General features: G+C 51.1%; 1 protein-coding gene across 1 annotated transcript; it reads left to right on the top strand.

The window, feature by feature from the left end:
* Positions 1-10,176: 10,176 nt before the first annotated feature.
* CDK2AP1 (cyclin dependent kinase 2 associated protein 1) lies at positions 10,177-20,815 on the top strand. Its single transcript, XM_043902007.1, has 4 exons — positions 10,177-10,566; positions 15,336-15,433; positions 17,107-17,233; positions 19,992-20,815. Exons 1-4 carry the CDS (start codon positions 10,512-10,514, stop codon positions 20,057-20,059), a joined length of 348 nt encoding a protein of 115 aa, XP_043757942.1. The 5' UTR covers positions 10,177-10,511; the 3' UTR covers positions 20,060-20,815.
* Positions 20,816-21,126: the final 311 nt, after the last annotated feature.

Here is a 21,126-nt window from a genome sequence, read left to right as displayed (position 1 = left end):
TGTGCATTGTATGGTGTTGCGCAGCACCCTTGTTATCTACCCACTAGATACCAGTCGCACACGCTGCGTACCTTGCACCCTGCCAGTAGTGAAAACCCAAAATGTCTCCAGACATGGCCTCTTGAGGGGAAAAACGCCTCTAAGCAAGTAGGTCACCCAGAGGCCAAGGCTGGTGTCTGATCTGTGTGTCTGCATGCACATGTGTGTTTTATAGAGGACAAGGTCCGTGAACAAGGGGGCAACACCCTTGAGATAATGGAAAATACAAATGTTAACTGGCTAGGGGGTTTGGAGTATGTACAATACGATTTCCATAAGTATGAATATTTATCAGCTAGTCATTTGAGAGCATGATGTAAAGAAGCCATCTGTGAAGGCCTTTATGGAGAGAAAGAAGGCTAAAAGAAATGTGCAAAATGTTTATTTTTAGAGCCCAACTCTCAGCAAGTTGGCTCCGTCCTCCGAAAGCTGCCCACTCTGGGAGTCAAGTGCATCTTTGGGTTAGGAGAGGCGAGTGCCACAGTGCTGGTTCCAAACTACATCCCATTAGGAATCACCACCAGGTAGCGTGCAAAGGTAAGATGGCCAGGTGAACACTGAATTACTGGAATACTTAATTTTTATGTTTGTGATTGGTTGTTTACTTGAATAAGTAACACCAGCACCTGACAAGTCAACAGGCAGATGAGAACGCACACTGAACATTCTCTCTGCTCCTCCCGCTGGGCCCTCATTCTCCTTTCCAAGGCAGTCATTCTTGCCAGTTTCTTCACTATCCTTTCTTGGGGAACTTGAGAGGGTAAATTTTTGAGTATCACAAAAAATGCTCTAGCTTCTGTTGTTTATCTGTAGTTGTAGGCAAGATTCATTCTCACAAAGATGGATGTGCAATTACTGGAGAAAGGCAAACTAGAATAAATTATTACTTGTAGAAAATAGAGACATTCATGAACCTTCGGTAAAAAGTCAAGTGTTCTGTGAAGATACCCACTGTCTAGAGACATAAGAGGTACTTTTTCATCTCTAGTCCTAGATCAAGATAAGTTATAGAATCCTCTAAATTTCTGCCTTAATATTGGATTTCTGTTTAGCTATTTCCACAGTCTATGTTTTTACATGTGTGTTTCCTGTTCAGAGGTATTGCTATGCAAATAGGATTATTCTGTTTGTAGATCAGTCTTAAGAAACAAACTTCTGAGGTCTAACACAGGGATTGGCAAATCATGGTCCACAGGTCTATACCGTCCATTGTCACCTATTTTTGAATGACCCTGGAACCTAAGAATAGTTTTTATTTTCTTAAATGTTTGAAAAAATACATTTTTTTTGTTTGTTTAATATTTATGGCTGCATTGGATCTTTGTTGCTGCATGTGGGCTTTCTCTAGTTGTGGCGAGTGTGCAGGCTTCTCACTGTGGTGGCTTCTCTTGTTGTGGAACGTGGGCTCTAGGCTTGCGGGCTTAATTGCCCCTTGGCATGTGGAATCTTCCCGGACCAGGGGTCACACCCATGTTCCCTGCATTGGCAGGTGGATTCTTAACTATGGATCACCAGGGAAGTCCCAGAATATTTTGTACCATATGAAAAATATCTGATATTCAAATATCAGTGTTCACAAAGTCTTATTGGAATCCAGGCATGCCCGTCATTTGATGTATCATCTAAGGCTATGCTGTAATGGCAGACTTGCACAGTGAGAGATAATGTGGCCTGCAGAGCTTAAAATATTGACTATATGACCCTTTTCAGGAAAGCTTGCCAGCTCCTGGTCATTGAAACAGAAATAATGGCAGAAACATAACTGAAAATTAATAAATTTGAGTGTAGACTACTGATCAAAACCCAACTTAATGTCAAATATGGTTTTACTGTCCAGAGGATATAAACCACACTGGAATCACTGCTAAGTTAATCATGATACTTTACCCACCACCTGTCAAACTGTTGGGTCTGACTGCCTGGCTAACTAGCTTTTTAGGTCAGTGGTCTCTGAATGTTTTTGCTCATGTAGTCTTTTTGTTTTGTTTGTTTTTTGGCTGTGCCCCATGGCATGCAGGATCTGCAGGATCCTAGTCTTTGACCAGGGATCAAATCTGTGCCCCCTGAAGTGGAAGCACAGAGTTCGAACCACTGGACCTCCAGGGAAGACTTTGGTCACGTATTCTAGTAAGCATTTCTGAGTATACTTCCACTGTTAACTTATTAAACTATTTATAAGTCCTACGTGTGCTTCTGTGCTAGTATGTATGCAGTAAACCCCACATACATAGAAGTTTAGATGTACCCTCAACTCCTACAAGTCACCTTCTTACCACCTGGGGCAGGTTCACTCCACTTTGGAGCTGATGGCCCCAGAATGGTATCAAGTTTCCTAACAATTTCAAGACTTTTCTGATGCTTTACTCTTAGGCAAAAATGGTATGTTGTCTGACTGCTTTCTTAGGATGTTGAGAGTTTTGAGAATTCCTAGAGCTTCATCCCATCAAACCTCCCTAATCTTATAGATGAACTAAGCCCAGATAGGTTAAACAAGTTATTTGAGGCCTAAAGAGTTGGCTCACAGTGGATCCAGAGCCAAAGCTTATCCCCTGAGGCTCTTCCACTGGACTCTGCTTTCTCCTTCATCTGTTGCGTTCCCTGGCAAATCACTCTGTGACATACCAATTAAACTAATAAGGGTCTATTCTAGATCATTCTAAAACCATTCATTTAAAAGGACCTATCTTGGCTGATTCATGTCAATGTATGACAAAACCCACTGAAATGTTATGAAGTAATTAGCCTCCAACTAATAAAATAAAATAAAATAAAAGGACCTATCTTGAGTTCAGGGTGTTTGAACATAAGCCACCTGTTCTCTTTGCTTGGCCCTGCAATAAACCTTTCTTTGCTAAAAAAAAAAAAAAAGTTAAAGGGGCTTATTTGAGAGTTTCATACAGATTTCTTTTTTTTCTTTTTGCGCTGTGCTAGGTCTTAGTTGTGGCATGTGGGACCTAGTTCCTAGTTTCCTAAGCAGGGATTGAAACTGGGTCCCCTACATTGGGAGCACAGAGTCTTACCCACTGGAATCTAAATGTGACTTTTTTGGGGATAAAAGGTCTCTGCAGGTGTAATTAAAGTTATAAGATCATCCTGCATTAATTAAAGTGGGTCTTCAATCCAGTAACAAGTGTTCTTAGAAGAGCCAGGGAGAAGACACACAGAGAAGAAGGCCATCTGAAGGCAGGGCTGCAATGATGTGACCATAAGCCAAAGAATGCATGTAGCCATTCTAGAAGCTGGAAGAGGGAAAGGATCCTCCCTCAGGCCTTTAGAGGGAGCATGTCCCTGCCCACACCTTGGTTTCAGGCTTCTGGCCCCCAGAACTGAGAGCAAGTTTCTGTTGTTTTAAGCCACCAGTTAGTGGTAATTAGATAATGGCAGCCCCAGGAAGCTAACACATCTTTTATGGAAAGTGAGTTGTGAGCAGGAAGAAGGTTGTGAACAGGAGTTACCACCTGCAAATGAGAATTGATCTTGCTTTGCCTCATTTCTAGGAGCACACTGAGGCCCTTTATGGAATGTTCTATATGCCTTGACTTGACATTCAAGGTGAAGGCAATGGCAACCCACTCCAGTACTCTTGCCTGGGAAATTCCATGGATGGAGGAACCTGGTGGGCTGCAGTCCATGGGGTTGTTGGGAGTCGGACACGACTGAGCGACTTCACTTTCATCTTTCACTTTCATGCGCTGGAGAGGAAATGGCAACCCACTCCAGTGTTCTTGCCTGGAGAATCCCAGGGATGGGAATCTGGTGGGCTGCCGTCTGTGGGGTCACACAGAGTCGGACACGACTGACGTGACGTAGCAGCAGCAGACATTCAAGGATGCAGGTCTTTCCTTTATGTGGCTCAAACTCAAGGAGACCAGCCAAATGCAATAGTGGGCAACAGCAGAGGGGCTGCCAGGCAGGGAAGTCTTTTCAGAGGTGGGCTTTGAGGGGTGAGCAGGAGTTTGCCAAGTGAAACACAAGGGCAAGTTGGTGTGATGAAGGCTCTGATGTGGGGATGAACAAGCACCAGGGTCGTAATCTAGTCTGGTCTGAAGAAGAACTCATGGGAGACAAGGGGTAAGGAAATGGCTCCAGTGTAGTGGGGTGAGAGGGGACAGCTAAACAGGGCAGCCATGCCTGTAATGATAAGCTTCATTACAACATGGGGATGGTCTTCTCCTGCTGCTGCTGCAATAGTGCCGGAGACAGTAAACACTTGATAACTATTAATATTCGTTGAATAAAGGGGATTCCCCCCCTCCACCATGATCTCAATGGATGTAGGAAAAGCATTTGGGATGAGGTGGGAGGGAGGGTCAAATGGGAGGGGATATATGTATATTTGGGGCTTCCCACGCGGTGCTAGTGGTAAAGGATCTGCCTGTTAGTGCAGGAGATGTGAGAGATGCCAGTTCGATCCCTGGGTCGGGAAGATGCCCTGGAGGAGGGCATGGCAACCCACTCCAGTATTCTTGCCTGGAGAATCCCATGGACAGAGGAGTGAGCCTGTTGGGCTATAGTCCACAGGGTTGCTTAGAGTTGGATATGACTGAAGCGACTTAGCATGCTTGTATGTATATGTATATATAGCTGATTCACTTTGTTGGACAGCAGAAATTCACACTATTGTAAAGCAAATATATGCCAACAACAACAAAAAAAAACATAACTGAAAAAAGAAAAAGCATTTGGGTTTCCCTGGTGGTCCAGTGGTTCAGAGTCCTCCTTGCAGTGCAGGGGACACCGGTCTGATCCCTGGTCCAGGAAGATCCCACACGCCTCGGAATGGGTAAGCCCTTGCTTGGTCCAGGAAGATCCCACATGCCTTGGGGTGGGTAAGCCCTTGCTTTGCAACTACCAAAGCCTGTGCACCGTAGAGCCCTTGCTCCGCAACAAGAGAAGAACCGCAGTGAGAAGCCCACGCACCGCAACTAGAGAATAGCTCCTGCTCACTGCAACTAGAGAAAGCCTGTGCACAGCAACAAAGACCCAGCACAGCCAAAAATAAAATTAAAAAAAAAAAGGAAGTCTGATTCTAAAAAAGCATTTGACAAAATCCAACTCTTTTATGATAAAAACACTCAACAAACTAGGAAGAGAAGGGAACATCCTCAACTTGATAAAAGGCATCTATGAAAAGGCCACAGTGAACATCATACTTAATGGTGAAAACCTAAAATCTTTACCCCTAAGATCAGGAACAAGGCAAGGGTGTCTGCTCTTCACTGCTTCTATCCAGTTCTGTCCTCGAGGTTTTAGGCAGAGCTATGTGGCAAGTAAAAGAAAATGCATTGCATTTGGAAAGGAAGAATGAAAACTCTGTATTTGCAGATAACATGACCTTATATAGAGAGTATCCTAAAGAATCTACATGCAGACACAAAACAACTATTACAGCTAAAAAGTGAATTCAGGAAAGTGGCAGGATAGAAGACAATATAGAAAAATAAGTTGTGTTTCTATACACTAAATATAACCCTAAAATTAAGAAAACCTCACAAATGCATCAATAATGAAATACTTAAGAATACATTTAACCGAAGAAGTACAAGGCTTGTAGACTGAAAACTATTTAAAAATTGCTGAAATTAAAGAAAAAAAAACAAATGATTGGAAAGACATCTTGTAGTTACGGATTGAAAGAGTTAACATTGAAATTAAAATTGCAATACTCCCTAACTTGATGAACTTAATATAAGCTGTATCAAAATTCCAACTTTCTTTGTAAAAAAAAAAAAAAGACAAGCTGATCCTAAAATTCATAGGGACAGGCAAAAGACCCAGAATAGCCAAAATAATCTTGAAAAAGTTGGAGCAGTCAGACTTCCTGAACTCAAAGCCTACTCCAAAGCTACAGTGTAGTAGGGCCACAAATCTGTGTAGTAAGGACACAAGGATAGATTCCATAGATCGATGGAATAGAATTGAGAGTTTAGAAATAAACTCACACTCATCATCAAATAATTTTCAACAAGGGTGTCAAGCCCATGCAATGAGGAAAGAGTAGACTTTCCAACAAATGGCACTGGGACAACTGACTGGATATTCACATGCAGAGGATGAATTTTGTGTATGAATCCATACACAAAAATTACCTAAAAATGGATCAAAGGCCTAAATATAAGGACAAAAAATAGAAAAACTATTTGAAGAAAACTTAGGTGAACATTTTCATGACCTTTGACAAGAAATGATACCCAAACCACAAGCAAATAGACATTTAAAAATAGATAGGTTGGACTTCATCAAAATCAGAAACTTTTGGAGCATTCCTTGGGTGTCCAGTGGTTAGGACTTCTTGCTCTCATTGTCAAGGGCCTAGGTTCAATCCCTGCTTTGGGAACTGAAATCACACAAACCATGTGGTGCTGGAGGGAGTACAGGCAGAATTAAAACCTTTTCTGTACCAAAACTGTGGGCTTCCCTCAGAGCTCAGTTGGTAAAGAATCCACCTGCAATGCAGGAGACCCCAGTTCAATTCCTGGGTGGGGAAGATCCCATGGAGAAGGGATAGGCTACCCACTACAGTATTCTGGCCTGGAGAATTCCATGGACTGTATAGCCCATGGGGTCGCAAAGAGCTGGACACGACTGAGAGACTTTCACTTTTCGTACCAAAACTATCAAGAAAATTAAAAGAGGGCTTTCTCTGGTGGCACAATGGTAAAGAATCTGCCTGCCAATGCAGGAGACATGAGTTCGATTTCTGGTCTGGGACGATCCTACATGCCTTGGAGTAACCAAGACTGTGAGCCACAACTGTTGAGCCTGTGCTGTAGAGTCTGGGAGCCACAAGTGCTAAGCCCATGTGCCGCAACTACTGAAGCCCACACACCTAGAGCCGATGCTCTGAAACCAGAGGGGCCGATGCAGTGAGAAGCCCCTGCACTGCAACTAGAGTGGCCCCCACTTGCAGCAACTAGAGGAAAGCCCGCACAGCAATGAAGACCCAGCACAGCCATAAATAAATAAACAAATAACATTTTTTAAAAATAGAATCCGCCTGCCAGTGGAGGAGACGCTGGTTCAATCCCTGGGTGGAGACGACCCCACATGCCTCGGAGCAAGTAAGGCCATACACCACTACTGTTGATCCTGTGCTCTAGAGCCTGAGAACTGCAACCAGAGAGGAGTCCCTGCTCTCTGCAACTAGAGAAAGCCCAGGGTCAACAAGGAAGACCCAGCACAGCCTAAATAAATAAAGGAAATGAAACAAAATTAAGAGATAGCCCACAGAATGGGAGAAAATATTTGCAAGCTATAAATCTGGGAAGGGAAAAGTATCCAGAATAAAGAACTCATACAACTTAACATAAATACTCAAATTAAAATCAAGTTAAGGGGGGGACCTCTGTGGTGGGCCAGTGGCTAAGACTCTGAGCTTCCAGTGCAGGGGACTCGGATTCACTCCCTGGTCAGGGAACTAGATCCCACATGCCACAATAAAGATCAAAGCTCCTGAGTGCCCCTTCAGCCAAATTCAAAAGGAAAAAATGCAGGAATTTCCCTGGTGTTCAGTGGTTAAGAATCTGCCTTCTAATACAGGGGATGCAGGTTCAGTCCCTGGTGGGGAACTAAGATCCCACATGCCACAAGGCAACTCAACCTGAGCGCTGTAACAAAGAGCCTATCCACCAGAATGAAGGCCCAGCACAGCAAAAAAAAAAAACCCACAAAAAAAAGAAAACATCAAAACCATGAGATTCCAGTCATACCAACTAGGATGCCTAAAATTAAAAAGTCAGATGATAAAAGTGTTGGTGAGGATATGGAGAAATTATAAATATTACAGATTGCTTGTAGGAATATAAATGATAGTCACTATGGAAAATAGTGTAGCAGTTCCTCAAAAAGTTAAACACAGACTTACTAGGTAACTCAGCAATTCCACTCCTGGTTATGTACTCCAAATAACTAAAACATTTTCACAAAAACGTGAACACAAATGTTCATAGCAGCTTTATTCATAATAGTCAAAAAGTGAAAACGAATGAAATGTCCATCAGCTAATGAATGGATAAATAAAATATGGCCTATCTATACAATGGAATATTATTCAGTCATAAAGAGGAGCATAGTACTGATCTGTGTTACAAAACGGATGGACCTTGAAAGTATTATACTAAGTGAAAGAAACCATACACATATTTTAAATGAATCCATTCATATGAAATGTCCAGAATAGGTACATCCATAGACATATAAAGCAGATTAGCAGCTGCCTAAAGCTATGGGTAGTGAAGAATGGGGAGTGACTATTGTTGGGTTTCCTTTTGGGATGGTGGAAATGTTCTAGAATTAGATAGTACTGATGACTGCACAACTTTGTGCTTATACTAAATCCCACTGAACTGTGTATTTTTAAAAGGTGAATTTTACACTAAATGAATAGGTCTAAAAAACAAAAGGAAAAATATTTTTCCATGATGATCAGTGGTGGGACGTCCTTGGTGGTCCAGCGGTTAAGACTCTGCTTCCACTGCATGTGACACGAGTTTGATCCCTGGCAGGGTAACTAAGATCCCACATACCCCTCAGCATTGCCACCCCAAAAAATGATCAGTGAGGGGATGGACATCATTCTAAAAATAAAATATGGAGAGAATAGCCCACAACATCTGTAGGAAGGACTGAAGCAGACCTCTGAGACTTGGATTTTTGCCCCAAGGAAATGGAGGCTTAGTCCAGCAGTGAATAGATGATGGAGCCAGAATTAATACCCAAGTTTGTCAGCCTATGAGCCCTCTGCTTATAGCTTCTAGCCCTGTACTGGTCCAATAAGTAAACCATTGGCTATTGTGGCTACCAAGCTGTTGAAATGTGGCCAGTCCCAATCAGGATGAGCTGTAAGGGTAAAATACCCACTGGGTTTTGAAGATAATATCATAAAAAGAATGTAAATTATCTTAATAATTGCTTTGTATTTATTATATATTGAAATCATATATTATATATTTAAATCATATATTGTGTTAAATAAAAAATAAAGATTAATTTCATCAGTTCTTTTTACTTTCTGAAATGTGATTATTTAAACTGTTAAACTACATATGTGGCTTGCAATACTTTTCTATTGGACAGTGCTACTCTATAGAGTATTGGTCCCCTGGGAGCAAGGTAGGAAAAGGATGATATTAATTTACCCCTGAACTAACACTTCGCTGAACATCCTTGACCAAACCAGTCTAAAGCTGATCACAAGGGGTCCTGGGAAGAGGGGTGTCGCTTGTACCTTCACTTCTAAAGGGAGGAAGGAGGGAATGGGTGTATCCCTTACCACTGGGGCAATAAGAATCCTCACTAGATCCAGATGTATCTGAAAGTCTGTAGCTAATAAAGATATTTGCAAAGCAGGGCGATTAAAAAAGGCAGAAAAGGGCGGGCATCTTGTCTTTTGACAAGATTTACTATTTAAGGAGAACTCCAAGAAATAATACCCTTCAAAAGCTTCATCATCTGATGCAAAATACATTTCATGATTGCAATTCAGTCAGATTTGAGAAGTGGGCTGTGGTGGGGTCGGAAGAGGGTCAAAAATTGCAATGTATACTCCAGGAGAGAAGAAACTTGGTCAAATTTATTCTTGTCTTCTTAGCGCCCAGAACAGAGCCCGCCACACAGCAGGCGCTTCTTAAATATTTGAATGAGTTAAGATGCAAAATAGGTGAATGCGACGGTGTGTTTTTCGCGGGAGGAGGCCTCCGGCTTTTGTCCAGTGTCAAAGGAGTCTAGGCTGCCAAGGGGTTAACAACCACTTAATACCGACAGGGACGTGAAATTTATTTGAAATCAATGTCAAGAACTGGTTGTTCTTATTCTGGGGAGTAGCCAGACCTCGGCGTCTGGAATGATCTACGTGCTTAAAAATACCACTCGCCACCATTTTCTCCAGGTAATTTTCCATCCCTGCCCCCACAGTCAAGGGGGGGAAAAAAAGTAATTCCGCAATCCTACCTAGCTTCAGAAAAAAGAAAAGAAAAAATTAATCGGTACAGGAACAAATCTCCAGGCACCGCCAGCGCAGCAGAAGAAAGGGACCCAGGTGGGCCTCGGGCGCTGCCGGGACCCCAGCCCCCCAAACTTTGCCAAGTTGCGGGCGCCGAGCGCGCCCGGAGGCGCGGGGCGCGGCCGCGGGCGGCACCGCCCCCTGACGCCCGGCCGCGGCGCGCCGGGCCGCCCCCTCCCGGCCCCGGCCGGCCCCGCTGGCTCCGCTCAAAGTTTGCGGCCGCCCCTGCGCCCGCGCGCCCGCCCGATGTATGGGTGATATACTGCAGCGGGTGTCAGGGTGAGGGACGGCCATATTTGCCGGTGCGGCCCGAGCAGTCAACAACAAAAAGTGCGCGGGAGCTCGGCGGGCGCACGGACGGGCGCACGGACGCCGGGACCGCCTCGCCGCCGCCGGGTCTCGCCGCCGCCGCCGCCGCCGCCCTCGCGGGCCGGGCCCCGCTGCGCCCCGGCGCGCCCCGCCGCTCGGGGGGATGTCTTACAAACCGAACTTGACCGCGCACATGCCCGCCGCCTCCCTCAACGCCGGTGAGTGAGTGCGCCCCACGAGCCGCGCGCGCCGCGCCCCAAGTGCAGCCAAGTTGGGGGCTCGCGCGCCCGGCCCCGGCCCCGGCTCCCGGGGGCCCGCGGCGGCCGGGGTCGGCGGGCACCGGGTCCCGGCCCGGGGCAGCGCGGCCGCCGCCGCCATGATTCCGGCGCCCGCGCTGCCAAAGTTCGCGGGTGCGCCCCGCGCCGCGCCGGGCCTCGGGTCGGGCCGGGGCCGGGGCCCGGGTCGCGGGCGGCCGCCGCGGTCCCCCCCACGCCGGCGGCCGAGGGCTCGTGGGGAGCGCGGCGAGCGAGGGCGGGGGAGGCTTTCTCGGCTCCTTTTTCCTCCGGCTTTTGGGCGGCTCGGCGAGGGCCCCTGCCGGCGGGAATCGGGAGCGGCCCGGCCGCGCCGGGAGCGGGGCGCCGGGAGCGGGGCGCGGGGCCACCCTTGGGGACCTGGGGGGCAGGCCCGGGCGGGGGGTCCGGGCGGCAGGGGTGCACGTGAGCAAGGCCGGGCCACGCGCAGGCGGCGCTGCGGGGCGGCGAGAGCGCCAGGTTGCAGCCGCCCCCGAGGGCGCGGGGCCGCTGGGGTCACCGGCGGTGCAGGGGAGGTGGTCTGTGGACGCCAGCCCGGCCTGGCGTGAGGCAGCGGGTGTCCAAAACGGGGTTCACGGAAGGTCCCCTCAGGCGTGCGCGGAGTGAGAGAAGTTGGAGAAGACCCGGGGCTTCGGGGTTGCCTGCAGGCGGAGGGCGGGGGAGGCATTGCAGCCGGGGTCCCGCATCTTGGAGCCCCCAAGTCTGGGTTTAGAGGGGCCTCCTGCAGGAGCCGTGCTCTCCCGGTGCTGGGGCTGAAGCTGGGCAGTCCCAGGAAACTCCTGCATAAGTTGTCTGGCAGCTTTAGGCTGAGCCCGGGGGTCTTGCCCCAGAGACCGGGGCGGGGGCGGGGTGTGTGTGTGGGAGGGGTGTGTGGCTGGTGGTAAAATTTTGTGGGGTTGGTAGGTGACTGACTGTCCCCTCTCACCGAGGTTCTTCTTTAGACTCTTGGTGTGAAACTTCCAAAAAAGCGAGGTGCATGGAGGTGGGGGTGGAGGCAGGGGCTTGGCAGGGAGATGGGCCTGGCTGGTCAGAAATGCCACGCTGGCAGTTGGCCGAAAGTTTTGGGCCTTGTCTCCGAATGTTGACTCCGTAACTCCAAAATCTGAAGAGCGCACCAGAAAATCACTAAGTGTATATGCATGTATATATATACCTATACATAGGTGTATATAGGTGGTGTGTGTATATTTAACTTCTTGGACAGAGATTTGGAGATTGGAAAGGGTTAAGATTCAGGGTGTGGATGGCTGTGGGGGTGGATAGTTGAATTGGTCAAGTGTGGGCTCTGTCTGAGCCCCAAGAGCAAACGGCCCCTGTTTTCAGCTGAAATGCTCTCATCTCTGGGGTCTGCATACCTTAAGAGGCAGGCCTTGTGGCCACAGTGTTTCTCACTGCTTCCCTCATCTGACTCTGGGGTGGGATGGCTGGAGGGTCTTGCTGCCTGCCCAGGTCTGAGGCAAGTCTCAGGCTGCCCTGGTGCAGTTGAGGCAGGGGCCCTGAACCTGGCCCTTCGGGGACTGGGGTCCCAGAGGGAGCGAGTCACCCGCTCAGGCGCCCTGAAACCCTGCTCTGGGCTGCCTAGCACCTGTGCCCAGATTGTCTTCCTTCTCCTGTGGTGAACTCCGGGAGGAGCGCTGAGGTCTCCAGATCTCTGGTGTTCGGGTGAGGGGCTGCCCCCCCACTCCGCGTGGACCCCTTCAGAAAGCCCGCATCTCCCTGTGCCATTTGCATCCAAGATGGACTCTCCGCTGCCGCTCCTCCGGCTTCCTTGTCATCATCCCTCACGCCCTCCAGCCCTGCCTCCTGCTCGCGAGTTGCCAAGCCGCGGCCTGGCCAGCAGTGGCAGTGGCGGAGTTAGACAAAGCCCCCGCCTCCCCGCCAGAGAGCCCCCCCAGGCGCCCCAAGTGGCGGGAAGGCCGCCAGCTCCCCAGGCCCGGGCCGCTCTTTGTCTGGCGTGGGGGCGGGGAGCCGCGCCTGGCCCCAGGAGCTGCTGGCCTTTGCCAATCCCTCCCTCGGCTCAGGGCCCTCCCTGGTCCCCGCACACTGCGCGCATTGTCTGCGATGCTCCGAGACGACCGCGCTCACGCCCTGTCTGGTTTTCTCCTTGGCCTTGGGCAGCTGGACCGCCGGCCCTCCCTGTGTCTGCAGGAAGCTGTGGGCCTGAGTGGAACTTGGGGGCTCCTCTGCCAACTCTTCCCAGGGCCACAGACACCCCCCTCTGAACACTGAGGAAAGGACAGGCTCAGAGTTGGGGTCGCCTACCACATCACCCAGGTGATGGGAAAGTCAAGCTCTGGGCTCTTGCCTGACTTCTCCTTCATACCACTTCCACGCCCGCAACCCATTCCTTCTCCCTCTCTCAGGACCTAACCCCAGCACCGTGGAGGATCAGGTTCTAGAGCCTTTAGACATTCTGTTGGAAACTGTTACCTCAAACAGATGGAGAAACTGAGGCCGGAGAGAGAAGGGCCATGTCTTAGGTCCCGCAGCCCAGTATGGCGCAGCTGGCCCAGCTCCCAGTCCAGACGCTTGCCTGCAGGAGAGAGGATGGGTCAGGGAGACAAGACATACAGAATATAGTAACAGGAGGAGGAGGGCAGGAGGTGGGACAGAGAATGCGCTCATCTCCTGCCCGGGAGCTGGAATCTTCTAGATGCCTTGAAGTGCTGAGCAGTGCCATGAACCGCCCCCCTTCCCCACTCTTGCCTTTAGCATCCCAGCCTTACAGAGAGAAGCGTAAGAACTTGCAGTGGTGGGGACTTGAACCCTGGCCTGGGGCAGTGAAGCCTGAGCTCCCCAGACCACACTCACCACCCACATCAGAAGGCCAGGAAATTGGGGTTTGGCTGATGTGGTGAGGGGAGCTGTTGGGGGGGGCGCCCGCTACATTCCCTTGCTCTGGCCACTGCACACCCATGGTTGCCTCAGATGGAGGTCGCAGACGTGAGTGTGATTCTGCAGCACAGGTGTGTGAGCAGCCCTTCTTTTTGGAGGCATGGCAGCTGGGTGCTGTGCTCAGGCCCCAGTTTAGAGGTAGCAAAATCCGTGTTTCTTGTCTGGGCATCCCATGCTTGGGCATGAATCTGAGCCCCAGTGGAGAAATCCAGGGCCAGTCAGGTTGGGTACAGAATTCTCCTCAGCTCTTGGACAGAGGGACAGGTGTGAGGTGTTAGCCTCTTCTGTGCTGTGTGGCCTGGGGGCAGTGCCCACCCTCTCTGGTCTGTGTTTCACTTTCTGCAGTGAGGGGCTCCAGGGCCCCTTCTAGCTTCAGCAGCCTGAGCCCCTGAACTTCCTTCCTCTCCCGCCCCTCCCCTTGCCCACACCACATGAGCAGCTGGTCGGTTTGGCCGGCCTGGCACCAGCTGTCCATCCCCGGGGCCAAGTCTGCAGAGCCCGCTGTGTGCGTGAGAGAGGAAGAGAGAGAGAGACTGTTTGGCTCCGGGGGCGGCAGGCAGAGGGGAAGCTGCTCCCGGGCCAGGCGTGGAGGCAGGCGGGCCGCTTGCTGAGGAGGGCTAGGTAAATTCTCCATGGTTACCGCTGTTTGTAATTCCGCAGGACATCCTTTACCCGCTAATGGCCACTTGGACGCCATTATGGGTCTGCGTGCTTCCAGCTACTGAGCTGGAGTTGGAATATTCCCTGCTGCGGACCTCCCCACCCCGCATCCAGGAGACTTCATTCTGAGCCAGGCCCTGGCCCCACGTGGTCCTTCCGCCAAGGGACAGCATCTTCCAGTGTGGCAATCCATAAGTCGGGTCTTACTCCTCCCCTCTGGGGGCATAAGCCATCCAAGCATAGATTCAGACTGGCAAGAGTCTGGTCCCCTCTTGGGGAGGCGTGATAGGAGCTCAGAGAGGTCGAGGGACGTGCCCAGGGGGACACAGGCTGTGATGTGCTCCAGATCCGTGACTTGGTGTCCAGTGGGCTTCTCAGGTGGCCCCAGCGGTAAAAGAACCACCCCCCGCCCCGCCCTCCCCCAGCGCAGGAGATACGGGTTTGGTCCCTGGGTCGGGAAGATCCCCTGGGGGAGGGCGTGGCAGCCCACTCCAGTGTTCTTGCCTGGAGAATCCCATGGACGGAGGAGCCTGGCGGGCTGCAGTCCATGGGGTCACCAGGATTCAGACACGACTGAGCGCACACGCACACCAGTCCCCAGCCAGGGTTGGGCCTCAGGACTCCAGAACCTTCCCGTCTCCCTCACTGTGTCGTCTAGCAGAAGTCCGGGCACTCGGAAGTCTTAGCCTGAGTGTGGACCAGCCTTAGTAGCAGCTGGGCTCTTGTGGCAGCCATGGGTACCTAGGTTGTCAGCCTCTGAGGCTCAGGACCCAGGGAAAGGGGACTTGAAAGCATTAGGCTGAGAATAGCAGCAGCTTTGCTCTGCTCTGAGTCTTTGATGGCATGAATGGGAATGGGCTCTGTGATTGATTAGCCATGTCTGCTGGGGTCGGGGGTGTGAAGGGCAGCGGTCTGTTAGTTACTTTTTACTGTCAGTCTTGTAGGCCGAGTGTCAGCCACCGCCAAACTAGAAGACGGGAGGAGGGTTCTCTGTCCTCGTAGACACAAGACCATTGTTGATGGCACGAGTCCTGGGCAGGGGGACTCGGAGTCCTTACCTTGGCAATGGCTACAGTTAGCCAAGGCTCCTGCATTACTGACTTCTGTCTCCTCCCCCACAGCTGGGAGCGTCCACCCGCCCTCCACCAGCATGGCCACGTCTTCACAGTACCGCCAGCTGCTGAGTGACTACGGGCCGCCATCTCTAGGCTACACCCAGGTATGGTAGCGGGGGTGATGCGAGGTTGGGGGGGGACCCCGGGGGCAGCCTGGGCACGGAGGGGAGGCAGTGGAAGGAGTAGAAATGATAGAATGACGTGGTCACCCCAGCTTCCTCAACCCAGGGCCCTGGCTGGGCTCATGTTCGGGGCTCAGGGCCTTGGAATGGAGAAGTGGCGAGAGGTTCACGGGGGACGCTGAGTGACAGGAAGGGGTGGGAGAGCCCAGAGATACTGGAAGCCCCAGGAGCCACAGTTCCCGTTGGGGCCACTACCCACGTGTGTCCCTGATGGGTCTCCTCATGCCCGGGGCCTGGGCAAGTGAAGTCCAGCCTGGACTGTGGATCTGCGCTTAGACGGGGGTGGGGGGGAACCCTGTTCCCACTCAATTGCCACAAGGTTGTGGCCCCAGCAGGGAGGACGGGGCCTGTAGCCTAGTGGAGCCCAGGTGGGTTCCATCAAGAGCTGGTGGCCCCTGAGTTTTACATCTGGTTCCACCGGTCACAGGGCTGTGACCCCGCTCCCCTCCACCCCAAAACTAGCTGAGACTGACTTTCCCCTTCAGGGTTGGGGGGCCATCAGTGGAGGCAGCTTCCGCTCCTTAGGAATGCTGCCTTGAGTTGGGTGGGGGGTGGGGGGGGCGGCGCCTGGGCCACCAGCCGGGAGATTCTCTCCCGTGGCTGCAACTCATGTTCCGAGGTCGCCACGGAGGCTGGCCCTGCCCTGGGGGATGAGGTGGCGGCCCGCAGCCATGCCCCGCCAGGCCCTCCTGCCCACAGAGGGGAAGCGGGTGGGGGTGAGGTCCCCCCTGAAGAGGTGGTGGCTGGAGGATGGGGCCAGGCGTGGCCTGGACAGACCCCGGAGCGCCCCGGCCTTGAGGCGGCGACCAGAGCAGAGGAGGCAGGACCGAGGGGCCCAGAGGAGACGCCCAGAGGATGCCGAGGAGCCGGACAAGGAGAGGAGGAAGGACCGGGAGGCCAGGAAGCAGAGGCGGGGGGAGCAGGCGAGGGCCTCCCCGGGGGAGGTGGCCGGCCTGATGCAGCTGCTGGGGGCTGGGAGGCCCGAGCAGGCTGGTGGGAACTCAGCCTCACTGACCACTGTGTTTGCTGGGGGCATTTGGAGGGGGGTCTAGAAGGAAAGGGTTTCTGTGTGGTGGACCCTGCCAGTGTGGGGAGGAGGGATGAATCTAAATACATTCTGGGTTCTGTCTGGGTGGCCTTTGGCAGTTTTTCTAGTCCTGCTGACCCCCAGGTTTGGCATCCATCTCGGCCACTCACCCTGGACCCCCAGCCTTCCCGGGGTCACTTAATTGCCTAGCCATGGCTCCTTCCTGGAAATTCTCAGTGATCACCCTTCTGTTGACTTTTTTTTCCTTATTTGAGATGATCAGAGGGCTTTCTGGAGACTGCTGGGTGGTGGCCTTGAGTGTACGAGGACAGTAGAGAGGGCCGGCTCCCTGGTCTGTAGTTGTTGCCCAGAGGGGCCGTGCCTGGCTGCAGCGGAGGCAGCTGCCCTGGGAGTCTGGGCCGGGCCGCTCTCCCTCTGCCCTGCTGCCCCTGGGCTCAGGCCGCTCCCCTGGCCTGGCCCTGTGCCACTGGCGTGCAGTGGGGTCCTGACTGTGGCCTTGGGGTCAGGTTGGGCGCAATCTTCTGAACGCTTTCCTTTCTGATTCCAGGGCACTGGGAACAGCCAGGTGCCCCAGAGCAAATATGCTGAGCTGCTGGCCATCATCGAAGAGCTGGGGAAGGAGATCAGACCCACCTATGCGGGCAGCAAGAGTGCGATGGAGAGACTAAAACGGGGTAAGTCCTGGGCCCTGGACTCGCCTGGTGGGTGATGCCTTTCTGCTGGCTGACCCCCGGCACTGGCTCTCTACCTGTCTTGAAAGATCTTTTGGGGAAAATGGAGGGTGGCAGACAGAAGCATCCCCTACGGCACAGGGCGCTCATTTTGTTTCAGAGTGACTGTTGAGGCAGCATGAGCTAGATTGTCCTGGGGATCTGAAGGGAAGGGGCTTGGTGGCCAATTTTCAGATGAGGCATCTGAGAAGGGAAGCCCCGGGACTTCCCTGGGTGGGGGTCCAGTGGCCAAAACTCCGTGCTTTTACTGCACGGGGGTGCAGGTTCGATTCCTGTGAGGGAACCAAGATCCCATAGGCTGCGCGACCAAAAAAAAAAAAGGCCTTTGTACCCAGATCCTGCAGCTCTGCCTATGCCTGCTTCACTCCGGCTGGCCGACTCTGGTCCTGGGAGCCCCAGGCAGCCCAGAACAGCAAGCCCCTCCTCTGGGGGAGGCCTGTGACATGGGGCCGCAGGGGCCCGCATTGCCCTGTGCTGTCCTCTTTGGAGTGGGGCCCTGAGGAGGGGTGTGGGGCAGAGGGTGAGAGCGCTTTGAAGTTCTTTCGTGACTGAAGAGGGAGGGAGGGCGGGAGGCTGGTGTCACCAGGAGAAAGGGACTCACGTGAAGATGTGGCTGGCCAGCTGACTTCAGAAGGCAGTGAAATAGGTTGGTTGCTGCTTCACGAAGTGAAAGGGGAGTGGAGAGGAGAAAAGGATTTCTATTTTAGAAGGTGGCAGTTCAGAGCATGGTGGCTTATGTGCAAATTTAATTTTAGGAGGGTTTTTTCTTTCTCTTCTTTTTTTTTTTAAGGTTAGAGAAGCAACTTTGGAGAAAAACGAGAGAGGGGAACATTCTGTGGCTGTGAATCTGGGGCGTGACAGCGGGGGCGGGAGGGGGCGTGGCAGTAGTCAAGCCACGGCTCCAGTGATGGGCAAGGCTGGCTGAGGACAGGTTTCCCCCTTCCCCCAAAACAGTAGCTGGTGGTGACTACCTATGTGAAGAGACTGATTGCAAAGCCGGATCAGAGAATAACAGGCATTGGTGTGGGGAGGGGAGGCTGGCAGTAGGGGCTAGAAGAGGCCTTGGAGAGAATGAGCTTAACCCCAGTCCAACCATAGGGGTCAGGGGGGCATCACTCCGCCCACAGTCCTGGTAAACTGGAGTGCTGGTTACCTGACTAGGCATGCCTGTGGAGATGCTGGGCCCCAGATGCTGTCTGATGGGCTATCTGCAGCCACCCAGCAAAGCTGGCAGTTCAGGACAACACATGGATACACCTAGCGACTGGTGGCAGGGCGCATCCTGGGTGAGCACCTAGTCCCACAGTCGCCCCGACCAGTAGCTGAGAGAGCTTGTCAAGTTTACATCATAGCAAGGAAGGAGGGTCCTAGGGCATGGGGAAATCAGGCACCAAGAATGCTATTTGCATTTTTACTATTCTATTTTTTGGCTACACCATGCTGCATGCAGGATCTTGGTTCCTCAACCAGAGATGGAACCCACATCCTCTGCAGTGGAAGCATGGCCTGTTAACCACTGGACCACCAGGGAAGTTCCTATTTGCATTTTTTGTTTGTTTTGTTTTTTTGGTGCCAAAAACTGAGAGTGAACTATTTGTGGTTTTTAACGATGGAAAAAAAATCTGTGACATGTCAAAATTCTGCGAAATTCAAACATCGGCGTTTAAGTAGACTTGTTGGAACATGGTCACACCCATCGCTTGTGTAATGTCTGGGCTCTGTCATGGTATGATAAGAGTGGAGTAGCTGCGACAGTTGGCTGTACGTACGACCTTTGCTGAAAGTCTTCAGAAGCTCTGGGGAATAAGATTTGCAAGGTGGGGATACCTGAGTGACTTGGGGTGTCATTCCTAGGGCCCTCTTGGGGTCAGCTCTTAGAAGGAATAGATTCTTGGTGTCGATTAAAATGAGGTAAGTGTTTCATGAAGTTTAGTAAAGCCAAAACAAAAACAAATCCCAAACAAACGATAACCCCCAAACCATAGTGATAAAAGATGAGGGGAAAATCAAATCTTAGATGGCACCAGTCCCTAGTGGAAGGGATGAAGCAGTAAACCAGGGTGAGACTGAGTGAGCCTTCGTCTTGTGCCCAAATCTGGGCAGGCTACCTGACACTCCCAAGTCCCTTGTAGAATTTAGGAAAAATAATGGTTTGAAAGCTCCATAGTGGGCTTCCTAGGTGGCACTAGTAGTCAAGAACCTGCCTGCCAATGTAGGAGACAAAAGTTGTGGGTTCTATCCCTGGGTTGGGACGATCCCCTGGAGGGAGGGTATGGCAACCCTCCAGTATTCTTGCCTGGAGAAACCCACGGACAGAGGAGCTTAGAGGACTACAGTTCATAGGGTTGCAGAGTCGGACACGACTGAAGCGACTTGGCCTGCAATCTGTGTCATGGGCCCTTGCTTAAAGAACTGGGTGGAGACGCACACTCCTGGCATCTGGACGGTAACATGGTTTGTGTAGAGAGTAATATCAGGAAAAGAGAGCTTGCTGGTTTGTCATCTTGAGCACGGGACGAAATACTTACAGGGAGATGTGATGAGGAGTGTTGGCTTTGAGGGATTGGATGGGGTTTGGGTTGTAGAATACAGGTCCCACGTTCTCTCCAATCTGAGGTTTCTGCAGCTGGTTGTGGAAGGACTGCTCTCCACTCCTGGAGTTGGTGCTGCCTTCTGACGCCTGTCTCTGCTTCTCTTCCAGGCATCATCCATGCCCGAGGATTGGTGCGGGAGTGCCTGGCTGAAACGGAACGGAACGCCAGGTCCTAGCTGCCTTGTGAGCCTGGAAGGTTTTCCAGCTTCTTCCCAGAGGAGAAGTTATGGTTCACCTCCCTTGTTGAGATGAAACTTTTGTTTTCAAGATGGTTAACCAGTTCAGTTTCTCGTCCCCCTGCCCCTCCCGTGGTTCACTTAGGCTCTGAATCTACAGTCTCTTTAAAGATTGAGGAAAGATTTTGCAATTGATTAGGAGTTACATTGGAAATAGGAACTTCCCAGGTGTTTGTGGTTTTGTTTTCTTTTTTTAAAAGCATTGATTCAAAAGATGCACGTAGAAGTTACCTGTCTTACAGCAAACTAGTTTTGACTCTAAGATACCAGTGTCTGGTTTTCTTTTGAATACATTTATGTTAACCCAGATTGTTCTGTGTTCCTTTTCACAAGCTGATACAACTTGAAGTTTTTTTTCAGTAGTACGGACTTGACAGCACACTTAACCTAGTAGCCAGTCCCCTCGTTTGCCATACGGTATAGATTCTGCTTAATGTAACTTCTTTTTTGCTTAAGCATATTTGCATGATTATTAGTGCTTTGAAGTCCAGTCTAAAATGCACAAGTTATAAATACAGAAGAAAAGAGCAACCTCCCAAACCAAACCTAACAAGGACCCCTGAAATTTTTCCTAAGACTGTATGTAGATTTCAGTTCTGCCTTTTCTGAGGGTTGACCCAAACATCTGGAAGAAAATGGAACTGTTTGCGTCTTTGTATTTATTACTTGATGTAATAAAGCTTATTTTCATTAACAGCTTGTATTAAGATGTGGGTTCCTTGAATTCTTGGTGATGTTTTTAAAAAAACAGCTCCTCAGCGAGAGGTGGGAGAGGCCTGTCAAAGGGCATTTTCCCACCTGGTCCAGGAACGTTGCGTGTGACAGTGTCAGCAGCACAACGGGCCAGGGACGGGATGTGTTGGGTAAGTCAGAAGGCAAGGATCGGGTGAAGCTGCACAGTGGATGCATCTTGACAGCAGGTGTAAGGGAAGGAGGAAGGAGGAGGAGGAGAGGCCGTGTTCCTTTTCTCCAGTTGCCGTGGCAGGCTTCTCATTGCGGTGGCTTCA

The sequence above is a fragment of the Cervus elaphus genome, chromosome 5 (genome assembly GCF_910594005.1).
Source record: "Cervus elaphus chromosome 5, mCerEla1.1, whole genome shotgun sequence".
Lineage (NCBI taxonomy): Eukaryota > Metazoa > Chordata > Mammalia > Artiodactyla > Cervidae > Cervus > Cervus elaphus.
This window is presented reverse-complemented; position numbering and strand designations above follow the sequence as displayed.

Excerpts from the sequence above, each read along its gene's own strand:
- CDK2AP1 (XM_043902007.1), top strand. The coding sequence starts at position 10,512 with ATGTCTTACAAACCGAACTTGACCGCGCACATGCCCGCCGCCTCCCTC. Across the intron at positions 10,567-15,335 it reads CGCCGCCTCCCTCAACGCCG|CTGGGAGCGTCCACCCGCCC; the intron begins GTGAGTGAGTGC and ends CCTCCCCCACAG. Across the intron at positions 17,234-19,991 it reads GATGGAGAGACTAAAACGGG|GCATCATCCATGCCCGAGGA; the intron begins GTAAGTCCTGGG and ends CTTCTCTTCCAG.